General features: G+C 37.2%; 1 protein-coding gene across 12 annotated transcripts in view; it reads left to right on the forward strand.

Moving 5' to 3' along the window:
* Positions 1-26,647, forward strand: part of ROBO2 (roundabout guidance receptor 2) — a 1,241,430-nt gene that overhangs the window by 665,274 nt on the left and 549,509 nt on the right. For 2 of the 12 annotated variants that reach the window (XM_082392599.1, XM_082392592.1), the window contains exon 1: positions 9,233-10,007. The exons of 7 other annotated variants lie outside the window; for them this stretch is intronic. In XM_082392599.1, coding sequence (XP_082248725.1) covers positions 9,947-10,007 — 61 coding nt within the window. In that variant the 5' untranslated portion in view covers positions 9,233-9,946. Of the gene's footprint in view, positions 1-9,228; positions 10,008-26,647 lie in introns of those variants that run through there. 3 more of the 12 variants (XM_082392597.1, XM_082392601.1, XM_082392593.1) reach the window with 3 other exon arrangements.

Below are 26,647 nucleotides of genomic sequence, written 5' to 3' on the forward strand. Positions count from 1 at the left end.
GTCTGTTTGACTATATATATGATAAACTTTTGATTTAAATAGGCTTAGAATGCACATTACCATTGTTTCCCGAGATTTCTACTAATCTATCATTCATCTACTTGGCTTTTAATAAACAAAAAGTTATTTTCCCATTTTGAATTTATTAAAACTTGTAATGGTTATATTAATTTCTTAGGGCTACCATAACAAGTACCACAGTCTTATTGGCTTAAACAACAGAAATTTATTCTCTCACAGTTCCAGAGGCTAGAAAATCAGGGCCATGTTCTTAAGGCTCTAGGGAAGAATCCCTTCTGACTTCTTTCAGAGTCTGGTGGCTCCAGGCATTCCTTGGTGTAGAGCAGCATAACTCCAATCTCTGCCATTGTCTTCACATAGCTATGTTCTCCCTTTGACTTCCGTGTCTGTGTCAAAATTTCCCTCTTCTCTTAAGGACCCTAGTCATTGGATTAGGGCCCATCCTAATCTAGCATAAATTCATTTTAACTTGATTAAATTTGCAAAGACCCTATTTCCAAACAAGGACACATTCTGAGGTTTTGGGCGGACACTACTCAACCCAGTACCAAAACATATAATAATAAATTAGAGTTTCTCTTTAGCCTGCAATAACCTATACTGCCATAATGAATTTAAATAATTCCTTCCAAAAGCAAGGAAGTCTGCAGGGGGTGGATATGTGGGATGGTAAATAGAGCTGATCAACGAATATTTCCAGCTTCTTCGCATCCATGAAGGGGGAGTAGGGTGGATATTTTGTCTTGTTTTGGCAACGAAATATAAGAAATAGTGTAATTCATCCCCAGCCAAGGAATTTAACAGCCATATTCTGCTTTTCCATTTGTTCAGAAAGTGAGTGCTCCAGCAACCTAGATCCTGGAACGAGGATGATGTAGAACAGAGTCTCCAATAGACTCACAATATAGCAAGAAATAAACCTTATTGCTTAAGACTTTGGAATTGTTTGTATTTGTAGAATATGCATCCTCAATGGCAGTGATGTAAAATTGGTTTTGGGGGGCAAACAAAATCTTACTCTTTTTATGTATAAATTACATACATACATACAGCGCATAAACATAGGTACTGTATCTGTGGTATTAAATTCCATGGGGAGCTGATTAGGACAAAAATACCTAAAAATGCATCTTAGAGTAACAGTGAGAAAACGGTTGAGAAACTCCGCCATAGAAAAACCTAGTCTATCCTGCATGATACCATAGGTTTGTTGACACTGAATATGAGTTAGTTTCAAATTATGACACTTTCAAAGTTTTTTCAATTTTAGCTTTCATTAACTACTCTGAACTGTGGGGCTAAAAATAACATTACCCTCATATGCTGTGTGACACTAAATAAGACAATTAATATAAAAGACTTATTGAAGTGCTTGCCACATAGTTTTTAAAAGTTAGGTATTTTTCTAATATTAATCATGGTTCAATGTCCTGTGAAGAAATAAATACCACATTTCCATTTAAACTTTAGGCGATATTCAAAGTAGCTTATTATATTTGTCAGAATAGGCTAAGTGCTAAAACAAAGAATACAAAAACTTCAATAATTTATTAAGTATAATAATAATTATAAGTTATTTTTTTGTCCAACTCAGTGAAAAACATTCAGGAGAGAGTGTGATCATTCGCTCTACATACTTATTCTGGGACTCATTTATTCCATCTGGTGGCTTGGTGTTTTCTACAGGGTTTGGCCATCCAATGAATGATAAAATAAAGTGTCTGGGGTGCTATGGGAGGTATCTTAGAGGCCAGTCCCAGAAGTGCCTGCAGTGGCCACATCTCAGTCACAGGATATCTACCTGCAAGGGAGCTGGGATATTTAACCAAGCTCTTAGTAGAAGAAGGAAAGAAAATAATTCGAGCTTGCCATACAGCATTGTCTCTGCCACCATGATGGAGATTCATTAATACACTCCAACAACCTAAGTGTTGGAAACCAGTTAAGATGTTCACTGTGCAAGTTCTTTAAAACCATCATTCATACACCCATCTGAGTAGGCACTATTTTAATCTTTATTTTACGGTTGAGACAGTTGTTAAGATCACACTGTAAGTGGTATAACCAAGGTTAGATCTGCTTGTTCCAGAGCTCCAGCTCTTAGCCAGCATGCTCTATAATTTCCCCAGTTAGTCATTTATTCATCATTCCGTCTCCTCCCAGGGATAATGAAGTAGAAATGCTACTTCACAGTTAGATTGGAGAAGAATAAAATTTTCCCAATGATGAGTGAATGGTTTACTTAAGAATATTGTAAAATCCCTGGAAGTCTTAAAATAAAATGTTTTCATCTCTTTTTTGATAATTTAAGCATGATTCAGAACAAAGGCTGGAAAATAGACTATCAATACACCTATAAATTGTTGCTCCACCTTTGTGACATAATGTCTTTTTAATGTGTGTGCTTGGTGGGAAGTAGAGAAGGGAGGAACAAAATAATAGGTAAGTAATAACCTGAACTTAAGCCAGATGTAGAGACAAGCTAAAAAAGAAAAAAAAAAATCCCACAGTGCTCATCATGCTATATAATTTTCATTGACCCTGTCTATACCAATCAGTGCTTCAAACACTCATGTTTGCCAGATTGCCGAAGGAAAGGATCATAGATTAGTAGTCTTTGAAAAATGAAAAATTAAAGAATAGAAATTTGGTGAAACATTTCTCTCATTGCTAAAAATTATAAGTTAATTTTTAGATGCTCAATATATCTTACATTAGATACAATATAAACATACTTAAATTGTGTATTCCTACTAAATATAAAGAGCTAGTCATTGAAAATAAAGTATATTAAAAATTAAAACAAACCAATTTGATAGGAGGACCATACCATTTGTATGAAATTGTCAAAAACTACTCTAGCATTTTTCAATTTTAATGATTTGAGTTTTCGATCTTTTTACATTAGTATTAGTATATAATGGAAAAGCCAAAATTACTCAGAAAACAAAAGTCACTTATACCTATACTGCTTTTTAGTAAATGAGTAATCAGTAGAAACTGCTTAAGAGAGACTTTTTATCCAAATTGAAATATTTTGATCTGAAGTACTTTATATGTCATGTTATTCCTTCATTTGTAGTTTTGTTTCTAAACTTGGACCATGACAATTTTTCCAGATATTTCACTTTTTTAAAAAAGATTTGTTTTTGATGTGGATCATTTTAAGTCTTTATTGAGGTTGTTGCAATATTGCTTCTCTTTTTTATGTTCTGGGTTTTTTGGCCACGAGGCATGTGGGATCTTAGCTGCCCCACCAGGGATCAAACCCATACCACCTGCAATGGAAGGTGAAGTCTTAACCATTGGACCACCTGGGAAGTCCCCAGATATTTCACTTTATCACCTTAGTAAGAGAATGTGTATTTACATCTCTCATTTTTTAAAGCAAAATTATATTACCTAGCCTCCCTGCTGGTATCTAACAACTAAAAACATAGTACTCGTTGTAGAAGGACTTCAAGAACTCTGCAGGCAGCCAGAAGTTATTTTATCAGGCAGAAATAAGATAATTTGGCTATTGGAAGAAAATCAGAATTTGCTCCCGAGCAGATTAGTTCTTCTCTATGACAGAACCATAGGCAGTCAATTGGATTACATGTGCCCTTGGATTAATTCCATGATATTATTGTTAAGAGAGAGTAAGCAACTTCTTTTGAATTTGAAGAACCCATTGTTAAATAGTCTAAAAGACAACTCAGTGAGCAGATAACTAAAAATTTTGGCCTATAGGTATGATGAATCTTTTCCTAAATCTTTGACAATTCCTTCTTCTTAAGAACAACAAAAATTCTGTTTTGGATTTTTAGAAAAACCTTCTTATTAGGATTACAGTTGCGTTGCTAAAATTCAATTATACAAAGCCCAGATTGGAGCAGATGGACTTGGAATAGTTTGGCCAAAAATCAAAGGGATTTTCTTGGGTTCATTATGTTGTGGTATAAAAATAGCAAAAAGTGTATTATTTAACATCATTGAAATTAGGCTGTGTACTAAAATTAGAACTCGAGAGCTGTAAATAGAGATGATAAAATAACCAGCAGAAAAAGACTATGCAGGGATAGGAAGCCTAGCCTGTTATGGTCAGAGGCCACACAGATGGAGGTGCACCTGTAAATAATTTCTATCTTTGCGAGACTGACAATTTTGCTTATTTCTAAAAACACTTTCCTAATCTAGATGAAAGGTTATCTTCCCCACCAAAGAGCTACTTTTTAATTTATGGCCGAGGTTGCGGTTTCATAGATCACTTAAACGGAGGGAGGGGGGTAACGGACAACCTCAGAATGAGGAGTACTGACATTAAGAAGATAAAATCTCATCGATGAACTCTGAAATAGCTTTATGTGTTTTTAAAAATTCTAAATTTTAAGGTATACACACTTAGAGAAATTATGCCTCAATATTATTTATTATTAATACTTAATGTAATATTTTATTTAATCAAAAGCTATGTTAAGTTTGGAAGTATCACTGAAGTTTTCAATCAAGATAGAAAATAATTTTCCAAATTGATTTTAATTCTAAAAAAAAGAAAAATTCTTCTTGACCACAAATGACGGTATTTGGTAGAAAATACTTTGTTTTTGTGATATATTGCTACATTTCAGTCAACTTAAATCTCAGATCTCTAAGAATGGAATATTATAATAACTCCATGTAATGTACCAAAAGTACTAATCATAGATAGATACATAGATAGGCAGACTAATTACATACAGAGTATTAGTGAATATTGAAAATGAATTGACTGAAATCAGATACTTAGAACATATTTCAGAAGAACAATATGCAATTTATCTTGGCTCCCTCAAATCGTTTTGCAACAAGTTGGAGTGTAATAAAAAGAAGAATAACCTAAGAGCACATGAGTCATTCTTCTCTGATCTGGATTCTTAATGCTTCGCTTATTTTAATTGTCCTGTGTTCTTTTGTAGATAGTAACCCATACGTTTCATGTAAATGTGTTGTTTCTGCATAGTATGATAAGACAATCTTATATAGAAAAATTCAAACTGAACTGATAACAAATGGTCTTCTGGCTGTAAAAAGGTTCTTCAATTTTGGAAACAAAAACTGATTATGTATTTCTATATGTTTTGGTGTACCAGATCTTAAATTAATCAATCAAAGCAATTTATTAAAGTGTTACAGTGTTTCTACAGTGTGGAAGATATTTTAAAACCCTTAGGAGCATAGATTTTGTAGAGAGATCTGGATTCAAAGGAAGATTGCACTTTTTATTAATTTGGGTTAGATATCTAAACTTCAGTTTTCTCATCTGTACAATGGGAATAATATCAACCACATAAGGCTCTCATAGGATTTAAATGATTTAATGAATTTTTAAAAACTAGAACAATTCCTGACATATAGCAAGTGCTCACCACTTCATAGTAGATATTAAAATTATTATCAGGGATCAGTTGATTTGCCTATGTATACCACCTTGCAGCTATAATGAGGGCATGTTGGAAAGAGTAAAAAAAAAAATAGATTGGGATTTTTCAAATTATACCACATCCTTTGGGAATTTGGTATGGAAAAGAAATATTTAATATTTTATATCTTATATTGTGCAGATTGGCTTCAGATGAGTATTTTATGTTTCTCCAAGAATGCCAACTCAGAAGTGCAATCACAAAGAAGATCATTTGATCACCTTACCCCAATTAGGGTTAATTATAGTCTCCTACACATAGATGTCTTTAGATCTATTAAAATATATATTTATCTGGTAGGCACATTTTGAGCACATAATAATACCATTCCAGGTTTTACATAAAAGGAGCCTAGATTTCCATGTACATTTTCTATTTAGCAGCTTGTTTAGAGAAGAAAAAAAAAAAAAAACACTTGATATTTGGGAAGATATTATAGCCAAGTGCCCATTTAATTTTATGTATCTTAAACATTCTAATTTGGCTGTGAGGGTGCTTCATTGTTCTAAGCTATTTCTGGCTTTGTCTTAATGAAAACCTAAAAAAAAATTTTTTAGCTAAAGCTCTACTAAAATTGAATTTCCAACTTCTACTAGAATGTTCAGGTTTTAAAGATTTTCCTTTTAGAAAAACCAAGTGAGGAATCCATTTCTTCTATAGACACTGCTCACTAAAAGTGTGTTAAATTTAATAGAAATGTAAACTTTTCTCTAATACAGATCTTATCGAACCTCCCAGAAGGTAGTGTCTTTGTTCCCCTTGGACTTATTGTTGTCCATATTACATTTCTGTCTGTAGACTCTTACAGTAACTGTTAGTGTTGAGATCTTGAACGATCACTTGGTATGAGAGTCTTATATGTAAAGTTATCAGTTTCCCTTGGTCACATTTTATGTCAAATGAGAGACCGACAGAGTATTCTTTTTAAACATCATTTATAAACTTACCTTCAAGAAAAATCACAAAACATAGACCCCTAAATTCCTTTGTTACAGACATTATTAAATAATGTAGGTAATGTATTGCAAAAAGATGGCACGAGACTGAAATCAATGGTGTGTTTTGTCACTTTTAGTAAGTAAAGTATGAATGCAAAATGATGATGCTTGGTCCAAAATGCCAAATAAATGTAACCAAAGGAATGTCTCTTAAATAAATCTTTTCTCTGTGTGAGGTCATTTGTCATACTCTATACAACTTTCTGTGAAATGTGAGGTAACATTTTTCTGCCCTAGGGAACAACAGCAATTGCTAGGTCATTCTCCTTCAAACTACCCTCCTCCAACTTCCCACGCACACCCTTTCTGCTGCCTTCGAGTGATTTTATAGATCACCTAAGGAAAGGCATTTGTAGATGGTTGACTGTAACATATATGAAGTCAAATCTACCTTTTTCCCTCCAGATGAATATCCATGACAAAACTTTTCAAGATGAAATGTCCCAATATCTTCCTTTCTGAGATCTATCTTAAAATTAAAGAGCTTTAAGTCTATATGATTTGTTAATTTCTGCATTATTATTAGGGAGACTTTACTTTCAGAATATTTTCTGTTGTACCCATGTAGGGAAATTTGAAATAGAGATTTGGGGGTGGTGGTGGTGGTACATTAGAGGAATAAAGTAGACTTTGTAATCCCTGATTTTCAATCTAGTCAGAATGTTTAAAATGAAAAATTTAAAGAATTATAAATTATTTGGCAACATTAAAGATAGATAAGAGAGATATTAATCCAATGAATTTTGTCATTTTCCATGACCACCATATCATCTAAGTTAGACTTGGCCCTTTGGGTAAAAAAAAAAAAAAAAAAAAAAGCATGTGAACTTGTCTCGCCCTCCCCTCCCCCCTTCTTTTCTTAGAGTGGTAAAAGAATAATACATTTAGAATCATTACTGTGAGAATTCAAGTGATTTAACTTCAGCACACTAATGCACTTTTTTAAAACAACTAAATAATGTATATAAAAAGTGTGCTGAAATTACTCTTAATGCTTCACAAGAAGAGTGGCTTGTTTTATTCTTCTGCAAGACTATTTCATTACCATAATTTTCAAGCAGGCAGAGGTGCCATAAAAACTCTCCTAATTACTTGAGTGTCACTGACCATTTTTTTTTGAAACACACAATATCACATCCATAATAGGCAAGGGAGAGCTAAATTGAGTGGCAACACCAAAATGTACCACCAGACAAAGGCTCTTCTTCAAACTGCTTCACAAGGCCACGAACAGAAAGAATCTTTTCTAATATTTTCCAGTAGGGGGAACTAAAGACTCACCATCCAGCTTTTAGCTCGGCTCGGGAACCTGCGTGAGTTCTTATAACCCGCCTTGTAATCATCCGAACTAGCATCAAACAACTACCAGCGAGCCTGTGATCACACGTGGGCCGGGCTCCACCGGCCACACCGGTGGCACCCCAGACACTAGCATCTCTTTGATCTAATGTGGCCTGCCTTAATCTTCCCGGTCCTGAATGGCATTCACTTGGTGGGTTCTGCCTTAATTTTCAGGATTTTTTCGTCTTTGGGCTGCAATTCAGCTGTTTTTGAGCTTCGTTAGCTCAGTTGGGTTTTCAGGTTTTCCGAATTTCCTTTCAGAGGTGCTAGTCTCTGGAGGGTAATAACTTCGGGTACCGGCCCCCCGCATCCAAGCTCCCTGATCGCCTTTCTCCATCCTAAGCGTTTCCTCAACTCCCTGGCATCCCTCAGCCCCGCGTCAAATTCATCTTTGAGGGGGTCATAAGGCAACTGAGCAACAGAAGAGGGGATGCCACCCCTTCCCTTCCCCCCCCACCCGGGATTCCTCAGGGGGCCATAGATCTTGGCTAAAACAAGCCAGTGGAGACTACAGATTTCTGTACATCTCCCTCCCCCCTTTTTTGTGCCTTTTCAACGACGGAGAAAGCACCCCGACACAACCTTTCCGCTCCAAGAGGTGGTTATATTGTTTCCTTTCCTTTTCTCCCTCCCGCTCAGCTTCTCATTTTGCTAAAAGGTGAAGAGTGAATGTTTGTGTGATTTTAACGGGTAATGAGGCTGCACCCGGGGTCCTGGACGGATGATCTTTTTCCAGAAAGCGTGTGCATCTCCGGCAGACGGAGAGATGAATAATTAGGAAGGGCTTCCATGAAATCGCTCACCGAGAAAATTACCTGCCCATTAAACGGGACGCGGCGAAGGGCAGGAGGCTAGAGCCCACCTATCCCCTCCGGAGGCGGGAAGGAGCGGGGGACGAGGAGGCGCAGAGAAGGGGAAGGAGTTGACCGGTAGCCTCGGCTCCGAATTTGTTAATTTCTGTCCCACGAGGACTCTAGGCTTTCCAGCTCCCCCTCCTCCCACTGCCCAGCGGGCTGGCGCCCCCTGCGCGGGCGGGTGGCGGAGCGTGGAGGTGGAGGCTCCGTGCACCCCCTCATCACCCCCCGCCCCCCCCCCCTCCCCGGGGCAGACTCCAAGCAGCTTTCATTCCTCCCCTCCCCTCCCGCCTCCTCGCCTTCCCTCCTCTAAGTCCTTCCACCCGCGGCAGCTGCAGGAGGAGGCGGACGCTCTGCTGCGGGGCCGCGGGAGCAGCGGCGGCGGCGGCCGTACCAGGTGGACTGGCGGCTAGACCCGGGCGGGCGGCTGGACCGCGCGCTCCCCTGCTCTCCCGCTGCTGGGCCCCCGGGCTCACCCGCCCCGCTCCGCACCCGCCCGCCGCCTGCCGCCGCCCGTGTTCACAGCCGCTCGGAGGCGGCACCGCGGGGGGGGTGGCAGCAGCCTCAGCCCTGCCCCTCTATCCCTCCCGCCTTCCCTCCCTCCCTCCCTGCAGCCCCACCACGTAGGAGTTCGGATTCTCCACCCGCCTCGTCCCGATTTCCCTTTGCCTCTCTTTCGGGAACGAGAGAGGTGGAGGGAGGCAACGAGGTTGCAAAGGAGAGGCCCGCCAAATCGGCCCGCCTGCAAAGTGTTGCTTTGACACATCCTTATTATGGAACTTTAGTGAAAAAACTCTGGACGTGGAGCTGCTACCCAGACGGAGACCCGGGGAAAGGAAACCAGTGGGCAGGCCAATGTTTTTTTTCGGCAGCGCGCTGGCAAGTTTGTGGAACACTTTCTAGGAATTAGGTCTTTTTCCTCTCCCGTCATCTTCTTGACTTCTGAAGAACGAACTTGGCTTTGGATTGCCATGGAGCCTGAGGAGAGGGGGTTAGACACACTTGAATAATCCCTCCGGCTGGGCTGAATTCGTGGGAATTTAGGAAGCCACAGTGAGGAAATACAGCAGCCTTGGGAGTGTTCTCTGTTAATTTGGATGGATCTAAATGTGCCCCATTCAAGACCTCTCCACTAACCCATTCTGATCTTGCCATTTGCTCTTCTTGACTTTAATTAGCAGCTAGAAAAGTCTAAACTTTGGACCTACCTCTTTTTTTGATACTTATTTTTGTACTTTTGCTCTCTGGGATTGGTTTCTTAAACAATCTGGATCCTTTTTAATATGTCAAAATGAGTCGGCTGATGTTTACACAACTACTGCTCTGTGGATTTTTATATGTTCGGGTTGATGGTAAGTTAAAATGTTTCTATCCTATCCCTCCCCCCCCCCAAAAAAACATTTCTTTCTGAGTCGGATGTGGGCTATAAATAAAATGACATTATATCTTTTGGTCCCTTTTGGCCAGGCATGGGGGCTTTGGGGGAAGCAGAGGTTTTAAGTCTTTTGTTTCTAAACTGCTGCAAATGGAACGTGTTAGGAGTCACCTATTGTTGTAATTTACTTAATTAATTGAGGAGTTGGGTAATAAATGATGTGCTCTCAGTTTTGTTAGAAAAAGAAATATGAAAGTAAATCTCTTGAACGAGTCTAATACTCCTGTGCTTGTTCTCCATTTGGGGTTTGTTCTTGTATCTGAACTTTGGCTTAGAAATTCAAGTGAAATAAGTAATAGACACCCCAGTGAAAGTGCAGTAGGTTAGGAATTTGAGACAGGGATCAATGTGTATCACCTGTGTGATGGTTAAGTGCTCTCCTAGCATGATATCAAGAATGAAGATTTAGATCATAGGGAGAAAACTGTCAAAAGTAAGACAGGGCGAGGCTCCAGGAAGGGGGAAGCAGAAGCTGTGGGCTGGCTGTGGGCACGGAACACTCCGCTTAGTCCCTAGTGGCAAACACAATGGGGATCTGAAACAGGTGCTGTAGGTGTCTCGCTCTAGGTTGAGTCAGTCTGTCAAGCAGACAGCATTCTGCCTCTGATTCTCCTGTCTTTTGTTCAGGTTTGGCTTCCTGGGATATTTTCATAGGATGTCAGTTTCCTGTGGGAGGATTGCAAAATCCTTTTTTGTAGCTCTTTTGAATGATGAGTGGAAGTAATCTTTAACATGCTTTTTTGTTTGTTTGTTCCAAAGAAGAAAGTCAAAAGAACATTTGGTATTAACCTTCTAGCGACTTTAATTTTCACATCAATGGAAATAATTGGTCTAAAGAGAAGATTAGAGCATGATATTTTTGCCTGCATGTGTGGATTGTAGTACTTTAGATTTTTAATTACTGTACTTATTAATAATCTGAGGTGTATTGGTCCAGATACTTGAGCCATTATAGTAGCTTGTTGCTACATAAACTTTCCTCCAGTATTTGCATTGTGGACGAAGTCATTATTTGGGACACTGCCTATTTTTGCCCGCCTGTAGGAGCTAACTTTGTTCCTGGCAGCTGCTGTTGCACAGAGCCCCATGTATCAGACTCAAAAAGGAAGCCCTTCTATAAACATGAGGCAATACGGATGAGTTTACCTTCAGTCAAGTGGCTGTTTTCAATCCTGGACTACATAAGTACCCATGTCCCCCAATGATAGTAGGCACGAGGCGTTCATGTGGGCACACTGCTTTTTTCTTTTTTCCTTTCTAAGTAGTAGATGTATAGGAGTAAATCACTGTGAATTCTACTGTGGCAATATCTCTAATCATATCTAATCATTCACCAGACATTTTCTTCTTCAATACATTTACCTTTGTAATACATTTAGATTACCATCACAAAAAGGTTTTGTCCCAAGTGTTTTGATTATCACAATAAGACTTTGATATAACTTTTTGGATATGTCCTCACAAGCCATGCATTTATATACTGCAATGCCAGAAATGCATTATAAACTATATATTAGATTACAGAACTATCACCAAGTTTTGTTTTTTTTTGTTTTTTTTTTGAGTCGTTGTGTAGCTAGCTAGCTGGAATACAATTAAATTGCTCAGTGGAAGTGACAGAGGGAATCAGAAGAGCTTGGTGTTACAGAATGTAATTAATGTACCAGGGTGTTTGGAGATATATGAAACAAATGCAATTAACCACCTTGCTGGAACAGCAGTAGCAAGACATCATTTCTCCCCTTCCCTCCCTCCTTCGTGTCCTAGCTCCCTCCCTTCTTTCCCGCTCTCCCCTCACCTTGCCCTTCCTGTCCCACAGATACACCTAGGACCTTTGTTCTGTTTTAACGTTATAGGATAAGGGGGTACTTTGTGTCTGGGCCATAACTGTGCAGCAACATTCATAGTAATGTAGTGAAAAATGCCCAAGATTGAGGAGTTGAAAAGGTAGTATTAAATTCTTGTGTGTGTGAAACTAGTTTTTGGATTTAGCATCTACTATGTCCAAAGCAATGGAAACTGTGGACACTTACTGAATTAGTATGTAAGTCATACGTTTGACATTGGATTGCCTTTGGTTTACCCCCCAATGATGACAGCCCCTCCATGGGGATTGTTAAAAATTTGGGATGTAGACAACACTGCCCTCTAGGCTATTTCAACACATTGGGATTGTGTGTTTACATATATAATGAGGGGGTTGTTTGTAGGATCTCTAAGCTTTCTTACTTTTCCAGGGTTCTATGATTTCTATTTACTTATTATCCTTCTTAGAGGTGTGTGCTTATTCTCCCCATGAATTTCAAATTTAGAGAAGCTTATACCATTTCAAAGATATACTGACTCTCCTTGTGCTAGACACAGAAATTAATTTTATTCAGTGACAAATGATGCATCGATTTGCATTGAAATTTGCTTGGTGGGTTATTTATATGTGCATTTTTAGAGTATATGAAAAATGTTAAGAGTTTTGCATCCTCATGGAAGTTACGTGCCACTATATTTATGATTTTTCTGTATCTTGTGCCTGTAGGAATCTGTAGAGAATAAATATTAAGTTAGTTGAGAACTACAGGCAAACTTTTCTATTTGGGATATAAATAAAGATTATCTCATTCGATACAGATTAATTAACCAAATGCAGATTTTTCTTTACTATTATGTATGAGAATATGTATTGAATTTAGCCTTTGTTCTCCAGATTTTCTTTATTTTTAAATAAGAATATGGTTTTGTAATCATTTACAGGGAACTAATATAAACTGTCACAAGACTGTTGGATTACATCTATATTTCATACATTGTGTCAGTTCAATAATTTTACAATACTGGTGAAAAGATGTTTTTAAGATGAAAATATTTCTTGTCTTTAATCCTTAACTGTTCTAAAATGAAAATGGCACTTGTGATATTTGGAGAGATAAAGATGATACGTGTGCATGGTGCAGATATATAATCTCATATAGGTTTATACGTTTTGCTAAAGTGCTTCTTTCAGTAATGGACTCATTATTGTAGCCATATGTAGTCCATTTCAGAACTTAAATTGCATATAAGTAACCTGAAATTTCTTCTTGCAACTATGCACTAATATCACGTTTGAATTGGCTTTGTTTGAATAACATTTGATTCTAGGCAACATGTGGACCATAAACCAAAAGGATTTCTTAATACATAGAGAAAAGAGTATCTTAAAGAAAAAAAGGTCATGATTATACCAAAAAAAAAAAAAAATTCTAGTCTTTGCATCCTTGAGCAACCTGTATAAAATAGCATCTTTGCTAATAGAAAATATGGATATGTAAGCACATTGCCTACATTTGGATATACATATATAGTAATGAAGGGAGCTTATGTATGTAGGATGTGTGTGTCCAGTAATATCTGCTTCAGTAGTTCCTGCAGTCCACAGGAGTTATTTATTTATTTACTTCCTATGTGCAATTTGGTTTTTGAAGAGTTAGAAAAAACAGATTTTCCTTTTACTTATTTCTACTCCTAGTTCTCTTCTTCTCCTTCTCCTACTCCTCCTGTACCCCCTCTTCCTCTTCCTCCTTCATTTCTTCCTTCCCCTCCTTCTTCTCCTTCTTTTTTGGACCCAGTGGAAGGAATTAAAGAAATATTTGAAGAATGAAGAAAATAGGTGAGAGGTTTCTTGGATAACAATTTAGAAAATCTGCATTTAAAGGAGATATGTTAATAATATTTTAACTTTGGATATACCCAGTTGGGGTCTTGACTCATCATTTTTCTTTTACAATCCTGTATAGCTTGATGCAAACTTATATAGTTCTTTTTCCAGTTTAGGCAGACAGAAGTCTACAGATCTGAGTTCTAGCAGAAAGTTATAGAGTGCTATATTGGAGATTTATTTTCAAAGAGAAGTATTGTTATGTTTCTGATAGTGTTTCCAGGTATAGACCTGTCAACCTAAATCAATACATTGATGTTGTTAATGATTTTCTTCTTTTTTAAATTATTGAATAAAGCATGAATGAATGATGACATAAAGTCTTTTAAGGGGAAATTTCCATAAACTCTGGCAGTGTTTCAGCATCGCAGAAATCTAATATAGCATCTAAAGTGTAGCATATTCACCCAAAAAACCTGTCTCTAACAAAACAACATTGGAGTAATCTAGGCCTCAATCCTTAGTGCTTTTTCCTCCATTTGCACCTAATCCTTAATATCTTTCATCTGGTCGCATGGGTTTTAAATACTTCTTTATGCTGATACTTCTCAAATTGCCCTAATCACTTGTGGAAGAATGTAAATTGCATGAGATTACAACTTGGCTCTTCTATATACCATTGTAGCTCCAGTGCCGGTACATTACTTGACACATCCAGCTGACTACATGACATCTTTGCTCGATATCTAATAAGAATATATCAAACTTGGATAGTAACTAGATTTGTTGTGGTGATCATGTCCCAATGTATACAAATAGCGAATCATTGTGTTGTACACCTGAAACTAATATAATGTTGTATGTCAATTATACCTCAATAAAATAATTTAAAAAATGAATACATCAAACTCAAGCCAGGGATAGAATTTGCTTCTCTTTCCAGTCATCTCCAGCTCAGTAAATGGCATCACTATTCACAGTTTTTCATGACCCCAGACTAGAAATCATTTTTGACTTGTTCTCACAGCCCATATCTGACTTGTTAGTAAATCCTTTGAAGTATACCCTGATACCTACAATTTTATGCCTGTGTTTGTGATTTTTTCCCCAACATTTTAATATAAGCATTTACAAACATGCAACATAGCTGAATTTTACAGTGAACACTCATATTCCCACGTAGATCCTACCATTATTTTACTATACTTGATTACCACATATCTATCCGTTTACCCATTCCTCTAAGCATCCATTAAGTCATCTTATTGTTTTGATGCATTTTCAAATAGATTCCAAATGTTTCTTACTAATTCAACCACTACCATCCTGGTCAACGCCTGGGCTATTGGAATAATGTGATAAATGATCAACCAGCTTCCATTCCTGTTCTTCCTATACCCACACCTTACCTCCAACCAGTTAGTTCTCCACCCAGTAGCCACAGGGACCTTTCAAAAGCATGTAAATAAGATAACGGCAGCTCCTTGCTCAGAAGCTTCTAATGGCTTCCGCTGATAACTCTTCGCAATAGTTTACAGGACTCTTCAAATTCAGGTCCCTCACTGCCTCTCTGACCTCATCTGTTCACACTCCCTACTGGAGCCTAGGTTTAGATCTTTCTTTTTGATGTTTTGTTCTTGACTCAGGGCTTTTGCATTCGTTCTTTCTTTCATCTGAAATGTGCTTCCCCTGATCATTGCATGCGTGAGTTTTCTCAATTGATTTAATGAGTCCCTATCCAATATCATCTCTTCAGATATATGGACCACCTAATGTAAAAATGCTTCCCTTAAAACACTATTGGACTACCCCCCTTACCTATCTTAATTTTTTTATGAGCTCTTATCACCTTCTTAAAGTTTGTGTGGGTGTGTGTGCACGTGTCCACACGCACATGCACGTGTTTGTATAAACAACCATGAAGGGACCTACATTGTACCCTACTTGCGAGCTAAGAAGTTAGACTGCTACGACTTCATGAGTGCTGGCAAAGGACGTGAAACTCCTGGGTCACAGATGGTAGATCTCATTAGTCATGTCACAGCAAGCAGCATGACTTCATGTTTGTATAGATTTACCTTTCCCCTGAAGACCCTTAGGGGCAATGCAGTGGGGCCCAGGTAGATGATGCACACATAATGGGTTAGCCTCACAGCTGAGGAGCCCTGAGCTTGGGAACCAGGATATTTTATAGTGGACGATAAGGAAATCTGCCTAACCTTTGGCCTGGAGGGAAACATTGTCTTGACTATATTAGACAGTAAGCAAATCTGCCTTCTGTTCTGAAGGAAGACCATCTAGAGTTTAGAAGACTGTTTGCTGTATGCGTATGTTAGTATGATTATTGTCTGCCTCTTCCACTGAGCTCCTAGGGCATGGACTTTATTTGTCTATTTTGTTTACCTGTGTTCCTCTAGTGCCTAGAGCACAGGATGACGCATAGTAGAATCAAGTATTTGTTGAATAAATGAAAATGTGCTTATGGAGTGCTTTTGAGATGTTTATTTTCATGCCCTAGCCCAACATGTGAAACATTTACCATTTGAACTAGGTTTATTTGTTTATTTGGGGGTGTGTATTTGTGTGTGTCTCTCATTCTTTCTCTCTCCCTTTAGAGAGAGAGAGTTATCAAACATGCATATTTTGACATAAATGACATCATGATTTCTGATGATTTAGTATTCCACCTTTCACCTGGCAGGAGATATAGAATTGACTATTTGCTTTGATATGTCTCTTTTCTAACCAAGAGTATTTTCTACAATGGTGTGATTTACATGGTCACTCCCAATCCCCATACTAACACTGTTGGATATTTTAGCACACTGTTGAGTGGTGTATATATTTTGACAAGGCACTCCTTCAAATGATTCTAATGTGCCTTAATAGGACCACATACACTCTTACCTGACTAAGGAATGTTGACTTATACAATGATATCTAGTCCAAAAAGTGAGACTTTTCTTCACCTTTAGGGCAACTTTTCATTTAAGCATTAGCAACAGATAAAAATGATTACTTTAGTTCAGGCATAGAATTAAAAAGTGTACTTCTAAAATTGGTCTCCAATTATATAGCTCACTAATAATTGAAAAAGAAGAGGAAGATTAAAATGCTTGCAGCAACTGGAATTACCCTACCCTATCTACTGTTGTAATCATCATGTCTAGGACCCTGTTTACCATCATTGATACTAAACTGAGATATACCCAGGAATTTGGCAGGTAGGACCCTCTTTATAGACCTACTTTTGATTTTAAGAAAATTACTCAAAGGAGTCTTACTGGAAAATTTATATTTTAAAGCTGAGATAAAGCAAACATAGACATTCTCTAAATTTTGCTACTTAAATATTTTCCCCCAACAACTTCACTGAAATGATTGAAATATAATTCACATTATATTTCACAAACAAGTTACTCATGTAAAGTGTACAATTCAGTGGTTTTTAGTGTATTCAGAGAATTGTGCAACCATAACTACAATCCAATTTTAGAACTTTTTTGTCATCCAAAAAAAGAAGCCAAGTATCCTGCTCCTTACCTGCCATCCCTTCCCCAGCCCTAGGAAGCCACTAGTCAACTTTCTGTCTCTGTAGATTTGTCTATTTTGGACATTTCATGTAAATAGAATCTTACAATATATGGTCTTTTGTGACTGGCTTCTTTCCCTTCATCTAATGTTTTCAAGGGTCATCCACGTTGTAGTGTATATCAGTACTTCATTCTTTTTTATTGCTGAATAGTATTCCATATCATTTATTCTTTGAATTATCAGTTCATGGACATTTAGGTTGTCTCCACTTTGGGGCTATTATAAAGATCGTTGCTATGAACATTTGTGTATTAATCTTTGTGTACACATATGTTTTCATTTCTCTTGGGTGTATAACTGGAGTGGACTTGCTGGGTCATATGGTAATTCTGTGTTTAACCTTTTGAGGAACTGCAAGACTGTTTTCCAAAGCAACTATACCATTTTACATTCCCACTGGCAATGTATGAGGTAAATATATTCTTTTAATTCACCATGGAAAGAAAATGTTGAATGGTCTTTACAAGTTGGATATATGTTTGTAGTGAGACAATTTTATATGATAATAATATGCTTTAAGTTTCCAGTAGTCCTAATTTCTAATCCCTTCAGTGATTGTCTTCTAAGTCTTCTTCAGTTGCCCTGTAAAGTTTTACAAATGAAATTAACCCAAATTGAAATTGTCACTTTCAGCAGAGACTTCAACAACACTAAATGTAAATCACAGAATGATAACATCTCAGAGCTGGAGGAAGTTTTTGCAGTTTTGTGGTACAATTCTCTCGTTGGCTGGACAGATGGAGAATGAAGCTCAGAGTTTTTATTTTTTAATTAATTTTTATTGGAATATAGTTGCTTTACAATGTTGTGTTAGTTTCTACTGTACAGCAAAGTGAATCAGGTATATGTATACATATATCCCCTCTTTTTTGGATTTCCTTCCCATTTAGGTCACCACAAAGCATTAGTAGAGCTCCCTGAACTATACAGTATGTTCTCATTAGTTATCTATTTTATACATAGTATCAATAGTGTATATATGTCAATCCCAATCCCCCAATTAATCCCACCCTCCCCTTCCCCCCCTTGGTGACCATACGTTTGTTCTCTACGTCTGTGTCTCTATTTCTGCTTTGCAAATAAGATCATCTATACCATTTTTCTAGATTCCACGTATATGCATTAACATACGATATTTGTTTTTCTCTTTCTGACTTACTTCACCCTGTATGACAGTCTCTAGGTCCATCCACATCTCTAAAAATGACCCAATTTCATTCCTTTTTATGGCTGAGTAATATTCCATTGTATATATGTACCACATCTTCTTTATCCATTCCTCTGTTGATGGACATTTAGGTTGCTTCCATGTCCTGGTTATTGTAAATAGTGCTGCAGTGAACATTGGGGTGCATGTGTGAAGCTCAGAGTTTTTATGTGCCTTGTCACATAGCCTATTGCTGCTTAGTAGTAGAGCTGAAACTAGAGTCCAGGGATGTTTTTTATCTCTATACCACGCTTCTCTCAAAAGACTATTTCCAGCTTCTCAACCCTGGAACTCCTTAACAAGAGTTCCAGGCTCTTGTAACTAACTGAAAATGGCCGGCTGTTTTCCAAATATGTCAACAAGGGAATTAGCTTGAGATGCCATGGCCAGCTGTTTTCCTAACATGTCAACAAGGGAATTAGCTTGAGATACCTTGAGGTTATTCATTTGATTCAGCACATGCTTATTGAGCACCTATTTATAAACAAAGCACCTTGCTGAGGGCTCTGTGAGGGACATAATGAAGTTAAATAGTTCCCACCTTCAAGGAGATGATTCTTTAGTAGAGAAGATAACAAATATTCAAGTCACTAAAATAAAAGTAGTATCTGGTAAATGCGGGTGGGGGGGTGGGGGGGTTGAAGGAACACAACATAGTCTGGGAACTCAGAGAAAGAATAGATTTCCAACTAGTGCAGTATGGGAAGGGTCAACACCACATGGGTCACTTAATGTGGGCCTTAGAGGAAGAGTGAACTTTTAATAGACAGAAAGATTGGAAATTGCATTCCAGCAAAAGGAATAACAGGAGGAATGGCATGGAGATGACAAACGTGTGCTAGGGGAAAGGCAAGCAGTCTAGTTTAATTGTAACATAGTTGTACGGAGGGGCAGTGTGAGATGATTACTGAAAGGCAGTCAACAAACACTAATGAGTGAGTAAGAGCAAATAATTTAACCATTCTGAGTATCCTTATCTTTAAAATTGGCATGGTAATAGTGTCTCTTCAAATAGCTGATATGAGGAATAGATGAATATATATTCATCACACACACACACACATATATATATACCCATGTATGTATATATGTGTATATGGAACATATGTGTGCATATATATTCATATGTTATCATATATGGAATTAGATGTGTGTATATGTAATATATACCTGTATGTTACATATATATGTTACATATGTAGAAATTATATTAAAATGCTTTGAACATTGCCTGGTACTTAATAAACCCCAATTAAGTGTTATTTATTATTATTATTTTTTATTAGTAGTAGTATTTTTATTCTATTGTTATTCCTTTCCTAGTATGGAGTAGAAGTAAATTTAAGAGGACCTTTTCTATCAGGCTAATCATGAACTACATTTGAGATGCGTTTCACGAGGATTTTCATATAACCTTTCAAGCATGAGTCTTCAGGTGACTAAATAAGAACTTTTGTTGCCTCTTAAGGGGACTCATCTGTGGCCACACCTATGCAACTGTGACAAACATGCTGTGACATGTATGTTTCCATTGCATCATGTGCTGATTACAGAGCAAATGGGATTCCCAAGTGAGTGGTATTATGAATGAAAGGAATAAACAAGAGAGGCATACTACAAATAGAAATCTGTTAACAAACAGAACATGCTAGTAAAACCCTGCGTTTTGGTTCACATTGACTGATTTACATTTTTTACTTGGTGCTTTTGATATAAAGTATCATGAAGATAAATCTTGTAACAGACAAAGCTTACTGAATTCCAAGTAAACACTTCTAGTACAGAAAATTTTAAAAAAATTAACATTGTCTCCACTCAACATTTTTTCCTGAATAGCCCACTTATCTTTCTTACATCTAGTATAGACATCATTGATTCTAATACTTTTTACAATTATCCATTAACCAGATTTGCAAATTGAGTGGTTGTGTATATCAAGGATAACCTGACTAAAGCAAAACCATTGCTATTGTGGAAGGGATACACCATGGGTGTCCAGAAGCTGTGGACTCCAGTTTAAGCTTTACCACTAATTAATTGTATGACTTTAGATTCTTATAAAAAAATAGATATTTGACCGCGTACTCTTCAAAGTCTCAGCCTTAAATTCTCTTACTGTAAGTCATTTAGTTAAATGTCCTATCATTTGCATTATGTTTGAGTACAATTAGAGGGGAAAATTTATCCTGGAAAAAAATTATCCCAAACCATAAATATCCATCTTTGAAAATAATCACGAGTTATTGTTCAGTCTGCATGGGGGTTCTATTTTGATGTGGGCTTAATGATGTGAATATGGATGATAGTCAAAATTCACTAGCCTTGGGATTCACATCCACTTTCATTCATTAATGACCAATGGTACTTATTGTTTCTTTATGAATAAGTGGGATTCAAAAATTTAATACTGAAAAAACAATAGTCTTAAGCCAATGTTCTTACTAGTTCATGGCCACTGTGACTAGAACTGTATGTGACATGGCAGCTTTAGCTCAGGAGAGGGGTCAACAGCCACTTTTTAATTTCTGTTGTAAGGATTGATGTGGGGTCTCTTCCCCTAGTTTTTGGTCCCAAGGCTTTTTGGAAATGAACTGGAGAACATGGAATATAACTCAACTCTTTCATTACACTGCTTTTCAAGTTTAAGCAAAGAACACGGAAACCATTTGGAATTTAAAGGATTTGTCCAAAACCTGGGCAACGGTTATAACCAATTAAAATGTTCATAAGTATAAACAAAAAAGGGAGAACTTTTGACTTTCAAAAAATTAAGTCAAGAGGTTTTCTTTATAAAGAAAAGGTTATACATTTTATAAATCAATGTTATAGCCATACTTTAAAGTTTAACAATATATACTCACAAATACTAGCAAATGCTCGAATACAATACACTAATTTGTTAAGGTACATCTGATAATTATAAAATGTAGTTTTCAGAGTTACAGTAAATTAAGGGAAATTCAGGATGAACCTAGCAATAGGCATTCTAAGTTTTGTATCTTTATTTTAAAGTGAACTGTAATGTGTTGTCAAATAATAGTGTAGTTATTGAACACTGAGTTAAGTGTTGATCTATTAAAACTAGAGCAGGCATTTCAGTTTCCCCACCTTAAATATGCAACAGCTTGTTCATTCTAAAACACCTTTGCATGTCAACAACTACAAGATGCCTTCACCCAAATGCAAATTATGCGAACCCCTCCCTAACTGCATCTGCATCATTGATTAGAGGAGATACTGAGTAAGAAGAATGTTACCTTTCAAAAAGAAGGTGCCTGGTAACTTAACATTCCTCAGCATTTTTTCATGCAAAACGGACTGTGAGTAGTTAGAACATTGACTTTTATGGTTTCAGAACCACTTTTCTTCGACGCAGTGATAATGGTTTCAGAACCACTTTTCTTCGACGCAGTGATAATCTCCAGAGTTAAAAACTAACAATGAAAGTGTATTTCCATGGTACCTGAGCCCTGTACTCACAAATCTTCAAGCTGTCATTCAGTTGAGGTTTGCAGCCTCCTTTTCTTCTCACAAGTGCTGTTGAATAACTTCACCAGAAAAGAAAGTGCTAACAGAGTTTACTGAGGAGTTCCTCACTGGCTATCCTGAAAACATGTAGGTGATTTTGTAGCTAAGTACGCTTTTAAGTGTTTCAATTCGCCTTTGTGATTTGAAAGCCTGGATAATGCGAAGTTGTAATACAAAATGAAAGAATAAAGAATGGGAAAAATATGTACAGCATGTGGGTACAGATTTTGGGCAGAGATACCTCTTATCCACCGCCCCCCCCCCCCGCCCCATACACACATGACTGTAAGATATGAATAAACTTCTGAGTTGTTTGATACCTGCCCTCTACTCATAATCCAACAGACAACTTTTATTTTATGAAGAACATTTCCCAGGCTAGGAATTATTATTGTACTTTTCTGTTAAACTGTAACACCTGTGATGTTCACCAGTTGGATATTATGAAACTCCCCAGATTTTTGAGCTGCTCAGTAAAAGCGTCTCATCATGTTAAATTTAAATTCCAAGTTTGTTTAACTTATTTTTCAGAAAGTGGTTTTTATCTTTCTAAGCAGCAACTAAGCGTGGCATGCAAATAAGACAGCTAGGCAATTGCTTTTATAGTCTATCTTTCTCAAGGTGCAATTCAAAGCTTTCTGAACTTGGGGTGTTATAGGAGTTTATGTGTGATCTTTGCATTTGAAATAGTCCAGGAAGTGCAAGGATATACCTGGGAGAGACAGTTTCTATGAACAATGAGGAGTGAGGGGGTGTTGGAAAAGTGAAAAATTGAACATTTGAACGAAATGAATTGGACCAGCATTTGAAACTCGGCTATATAGCAAGCGGACAAGCTGATATTTAGTTCTATGGATTGTTAACGTTCACATAAAACAGAATTATTTAGCATTTACTGAATCCTTTTTGATAATCAATTTGGGATCAGATGCAAAAGAACATGTGTCTGGCTTTGTATGACCCCAAATTCTTCCGTTTTCCCTTTGAGCAGATGACATGCCTTCTTTGCTGACTGATATTGGTTGCTAGGAGAAGTGCACTGGTCTGGTCCCCTCTTATCCAGCAGTAAAACTAAAGAGTGTATTGAATAAGAAAAAGAGAGGCGGAACACAGTACAGGCCATGAATCATGACTTGTCTCCAATATGTCCACTTTGCTCCCATTTTTTTCCCCTTTAAACACTTTTGTTTTTACCAATGATGCTTTCTTTCAGCCGCTATCTATAATCCTTTTGGAGCCTGAGGGGAAGAGAGTTGCTAAAGGGAGGCTGTTCTGCTAAGAGTCCACTCAGAGCCCTAATAAAAGCCTTGAGAGTTATTCATGGGGCCACATTAGTGAGAATGCCCTACTCAGTGAATAGCATCAGTCAGCTGCCTTTGAAATCCAGTGATTAATACCTTCTGTTTTTAATGGGGGGGGAAAAGGCAGACAGGAAAGGTCTTCATACTACTTTGGCTCTTTTGCAAATTAGATCTTATATATTGTCAATGCTTTTGAAAAAGAAGTTGCTAAATTTTCAATACCTGCAGTAGTCGTTAAAAAAAATAGTGTTTCATGAACTGTTAATTGTGGCTATTGTCAGATACAACTGAAATGGTAAAAATGTCCCAAATGAACGCTTATAAGAAAATCAGTTAGCCATTCTTATATTTTGGCAATGTTTTATGATGACCATCAAACTAAAAACATGATGTTAAGTGATTATATTCAAAATGTTGTCTACCCTTATCTATTTCACAGCATCCAAATCACATTTTTGTTTGTTTGATAAAGAAACTAATTACAATACTCTTGAGATTTTAGAGAAGCATCTAATGAGAAAGCGTTAAGGGCGGCAGGTGTTTGTTTCCCATGAGCACTTGAATATAAGGGGCAGTCAGTGATTTACAAAGAAGTTCTTATATATTGATACGTATATGTGTATATATATATATATATATATATATATATATATATATATATGTATGTATGTTTATATCTATAGGCTAGTTTAGCATAAGGGATTTGGGATGTTATCATTATAATCCATCCCTATTACCTCTCTTTATATATTTTGATTGCATTGAGTACATGGCATAGTTCAAATAGAGTTGTGTAAGGTTTAGAAAGCTTGCCTATCATCTGAGGTGCATAGATAGAAAAGCTTCTGGTTTTGGTGCCCTGTGTAGGCAACTAGAAAATGCAAGGTGGTGCTTCTTCATACTGTTTTTCAGCATGATTCTAATGTCATTCAGGCTGTTATTATTTAGATGGTAATTTAAGCGAAGCCTCAGTGTTCTTTTAAAATTATTCTAATTCTTCTGTTCATTTTACATTTTACATTTATTTTTGATGTAGCAGCTTAGTCTGGCTCTTCAATATGTACTCATGTTCATTAAAAAGGCTTCACTGTAGTCTGAATATGAGAACAAACAACATTTAAAGAACTCTGCGTGATGCTTCCTGTAACCTGTTTTTGACTCTGTGGAAGTGAAATATCTTGTTAAGAGGTGGTAATACCCAAGGGCAATCGGAGATGAAAATGTAACGACTTGGTGGGTGATGTCTAGAGATCAGCTTCGAGTGAGGTCTGATTTAACATCTTTATTAGTGACATAAAGGAGAGGACAAAATGATAAAGAAATTGACATATTTCAACATTAGAAAGCTATCAGGAAATTCTTCCCCCACCACCTACCCATACCCCCTAATGAACATAGAAATGATTTAGAAAACTTTAGGCAGCAAAAATTGTTAGCAGATTATGAACTAATGCCTTATTTGATATATAAATGTAAAGTAATTCTTCAGGGAAATAATCAGAAACCTAGATATCTAACTAGAGAGAGAAGCCAGCCAAGCAATAAAACTGAAAGGGCCCAGGGGATAAATATGGGAGTGGGGACCAGGAGAAAATGCGATTCAGATTAGGAGTGTTATGTCCCAGTTTTAAAGGTCAGGGGATTATAGTGCCCATTTAGGGAGTATTGCATCACTGACTGTGGAGATTCTCTTTCAGTGAGCGTGGCTTAAGTGCAGTTGAAATACTTCTTTCATTTTGCACTTCATTGCCAGAACATGAGTGTGGGAGAGAGATATTGGCAGAATAGAAGCAGGAGTGAGTACAAAGACAGATTCTTCTGGAAGATGTCTGTCCACTTAAAACTAGAGAAGGATGTACTTATTGCCTCTATATATCCTGACCTATATAGATGAGAAACAGTATTGAGATGGATCCCATTAAACTTTTTCAAATATTGAGGGGAAAGACTGGCAAAATGTAACCATGTTTAAAGTATTTCACCAACCACTTTTCATAACTAAATCAGAAAAACTTGGAAGCAATGAATTATGCTCAGGGGGAAAATACTCGTATTTTAACATTTTTGTTGATTTAAATGATAGGAGATGCTTAATACAAAGTTGCATTGTATGTCAAAGGAAAGGTAATAAACAATGAGTCCACTATGTAAATAGACAAGAATTGTAATCAGACTCATTGGCTGAACAGGATCCAGAACATAATCCACTTTCAACATTAGTGAGGTCTTATTAGACATGCACCCTTTGGGGCTATACAGTTTAAGAGAAATGTGAAATACTTGATACTCTCTGTTCTATAGAGAACTGCAAAATGATAGCAGGAATGGAAAATAATGTGTAAGATTGGCTTCATGAGTTGGCATTCTTTTTTTGTGTTTTTCTTCTGGCCTCAATATTTTGAATAAATTATTTTGAGGGGGCAGAACAATATCTTGTCATTGGATTTAAAAATCACCTTTCTTGGTTTCCAACATTTTCAGTTGTTTGATAGGCATCATATACAAGCTAGTACCTGAGCTTGGTGATTGTTTTATATCATTAATGATAAGCCCAAGAGAACAGAAAGAATGCAGAGCTGACTGCCCATGCCGATCAACGCCATCCTGTTCTTACAGTCTTCTGGTACCTGTGTTAGGAAGGGGAGCGTGATGCCGTGAACTGGGGTGCCTTAGAACTTCAAGAGCCAGGTAGTGACTATTTCTGGCTTTGCTGGCCATAAGGCATCCTTTGTCACAACTACTCAACTCTGCCTTTTGAAGGGAGAAGGTGGCCATAGACAATATGTAAATGAACGGCAGAGTTTTGTTCCAGTAAAACTTTATTCATAGACACAGAATTTTTAATTTTTTAATAATTTTTTCATCTCACAAAAGGACATTTTTCTTTTGACTGCTTTTTCCCCTATGGTTTAGAAATGAAAAAAAAAAAAAAATTTCTTACCCACAGGTCATAGAAAAACAAGGGGTGGGCCAGCTTTGGCCTAAGGGTTATAGTTTGCTGTAGAATATAAATTATTGCTTTTTCATTAGAGGAGTAGAAGAAAGAATGTGGTGGGATGGGGCAAGAGGCAGATGGAGCCAGAAGATGAACACCCACCCCCCACACTGCCCATATTATTTCTCCCATTTCATCACTCTTCATCCATTCTTTCAGCACATGTTCAGAGTGTACCTACTATGTGCAGTGGATTGAGCTCTTTAGATCCCAAGCCCCGACTTAAATACTGTCACTGCCCTCAAGCCCTGCTGCAGTTGAGGTATTTGTACATTGCGCTGAGAACCCCGTGCAAGGCTGC

Source organism: Balaenoptera borealis (genome assembly GCF_965194805.1).
Source record: "Balaenoptera borealis genome assembly, chromosome: 5".
Lineage (NCBI taxonomy): Eukaryota > Metazoa > Chordata > Mammalia > Artiodactyla > Balaenopteridae > Balaenoptera > Balaenoptera borealis.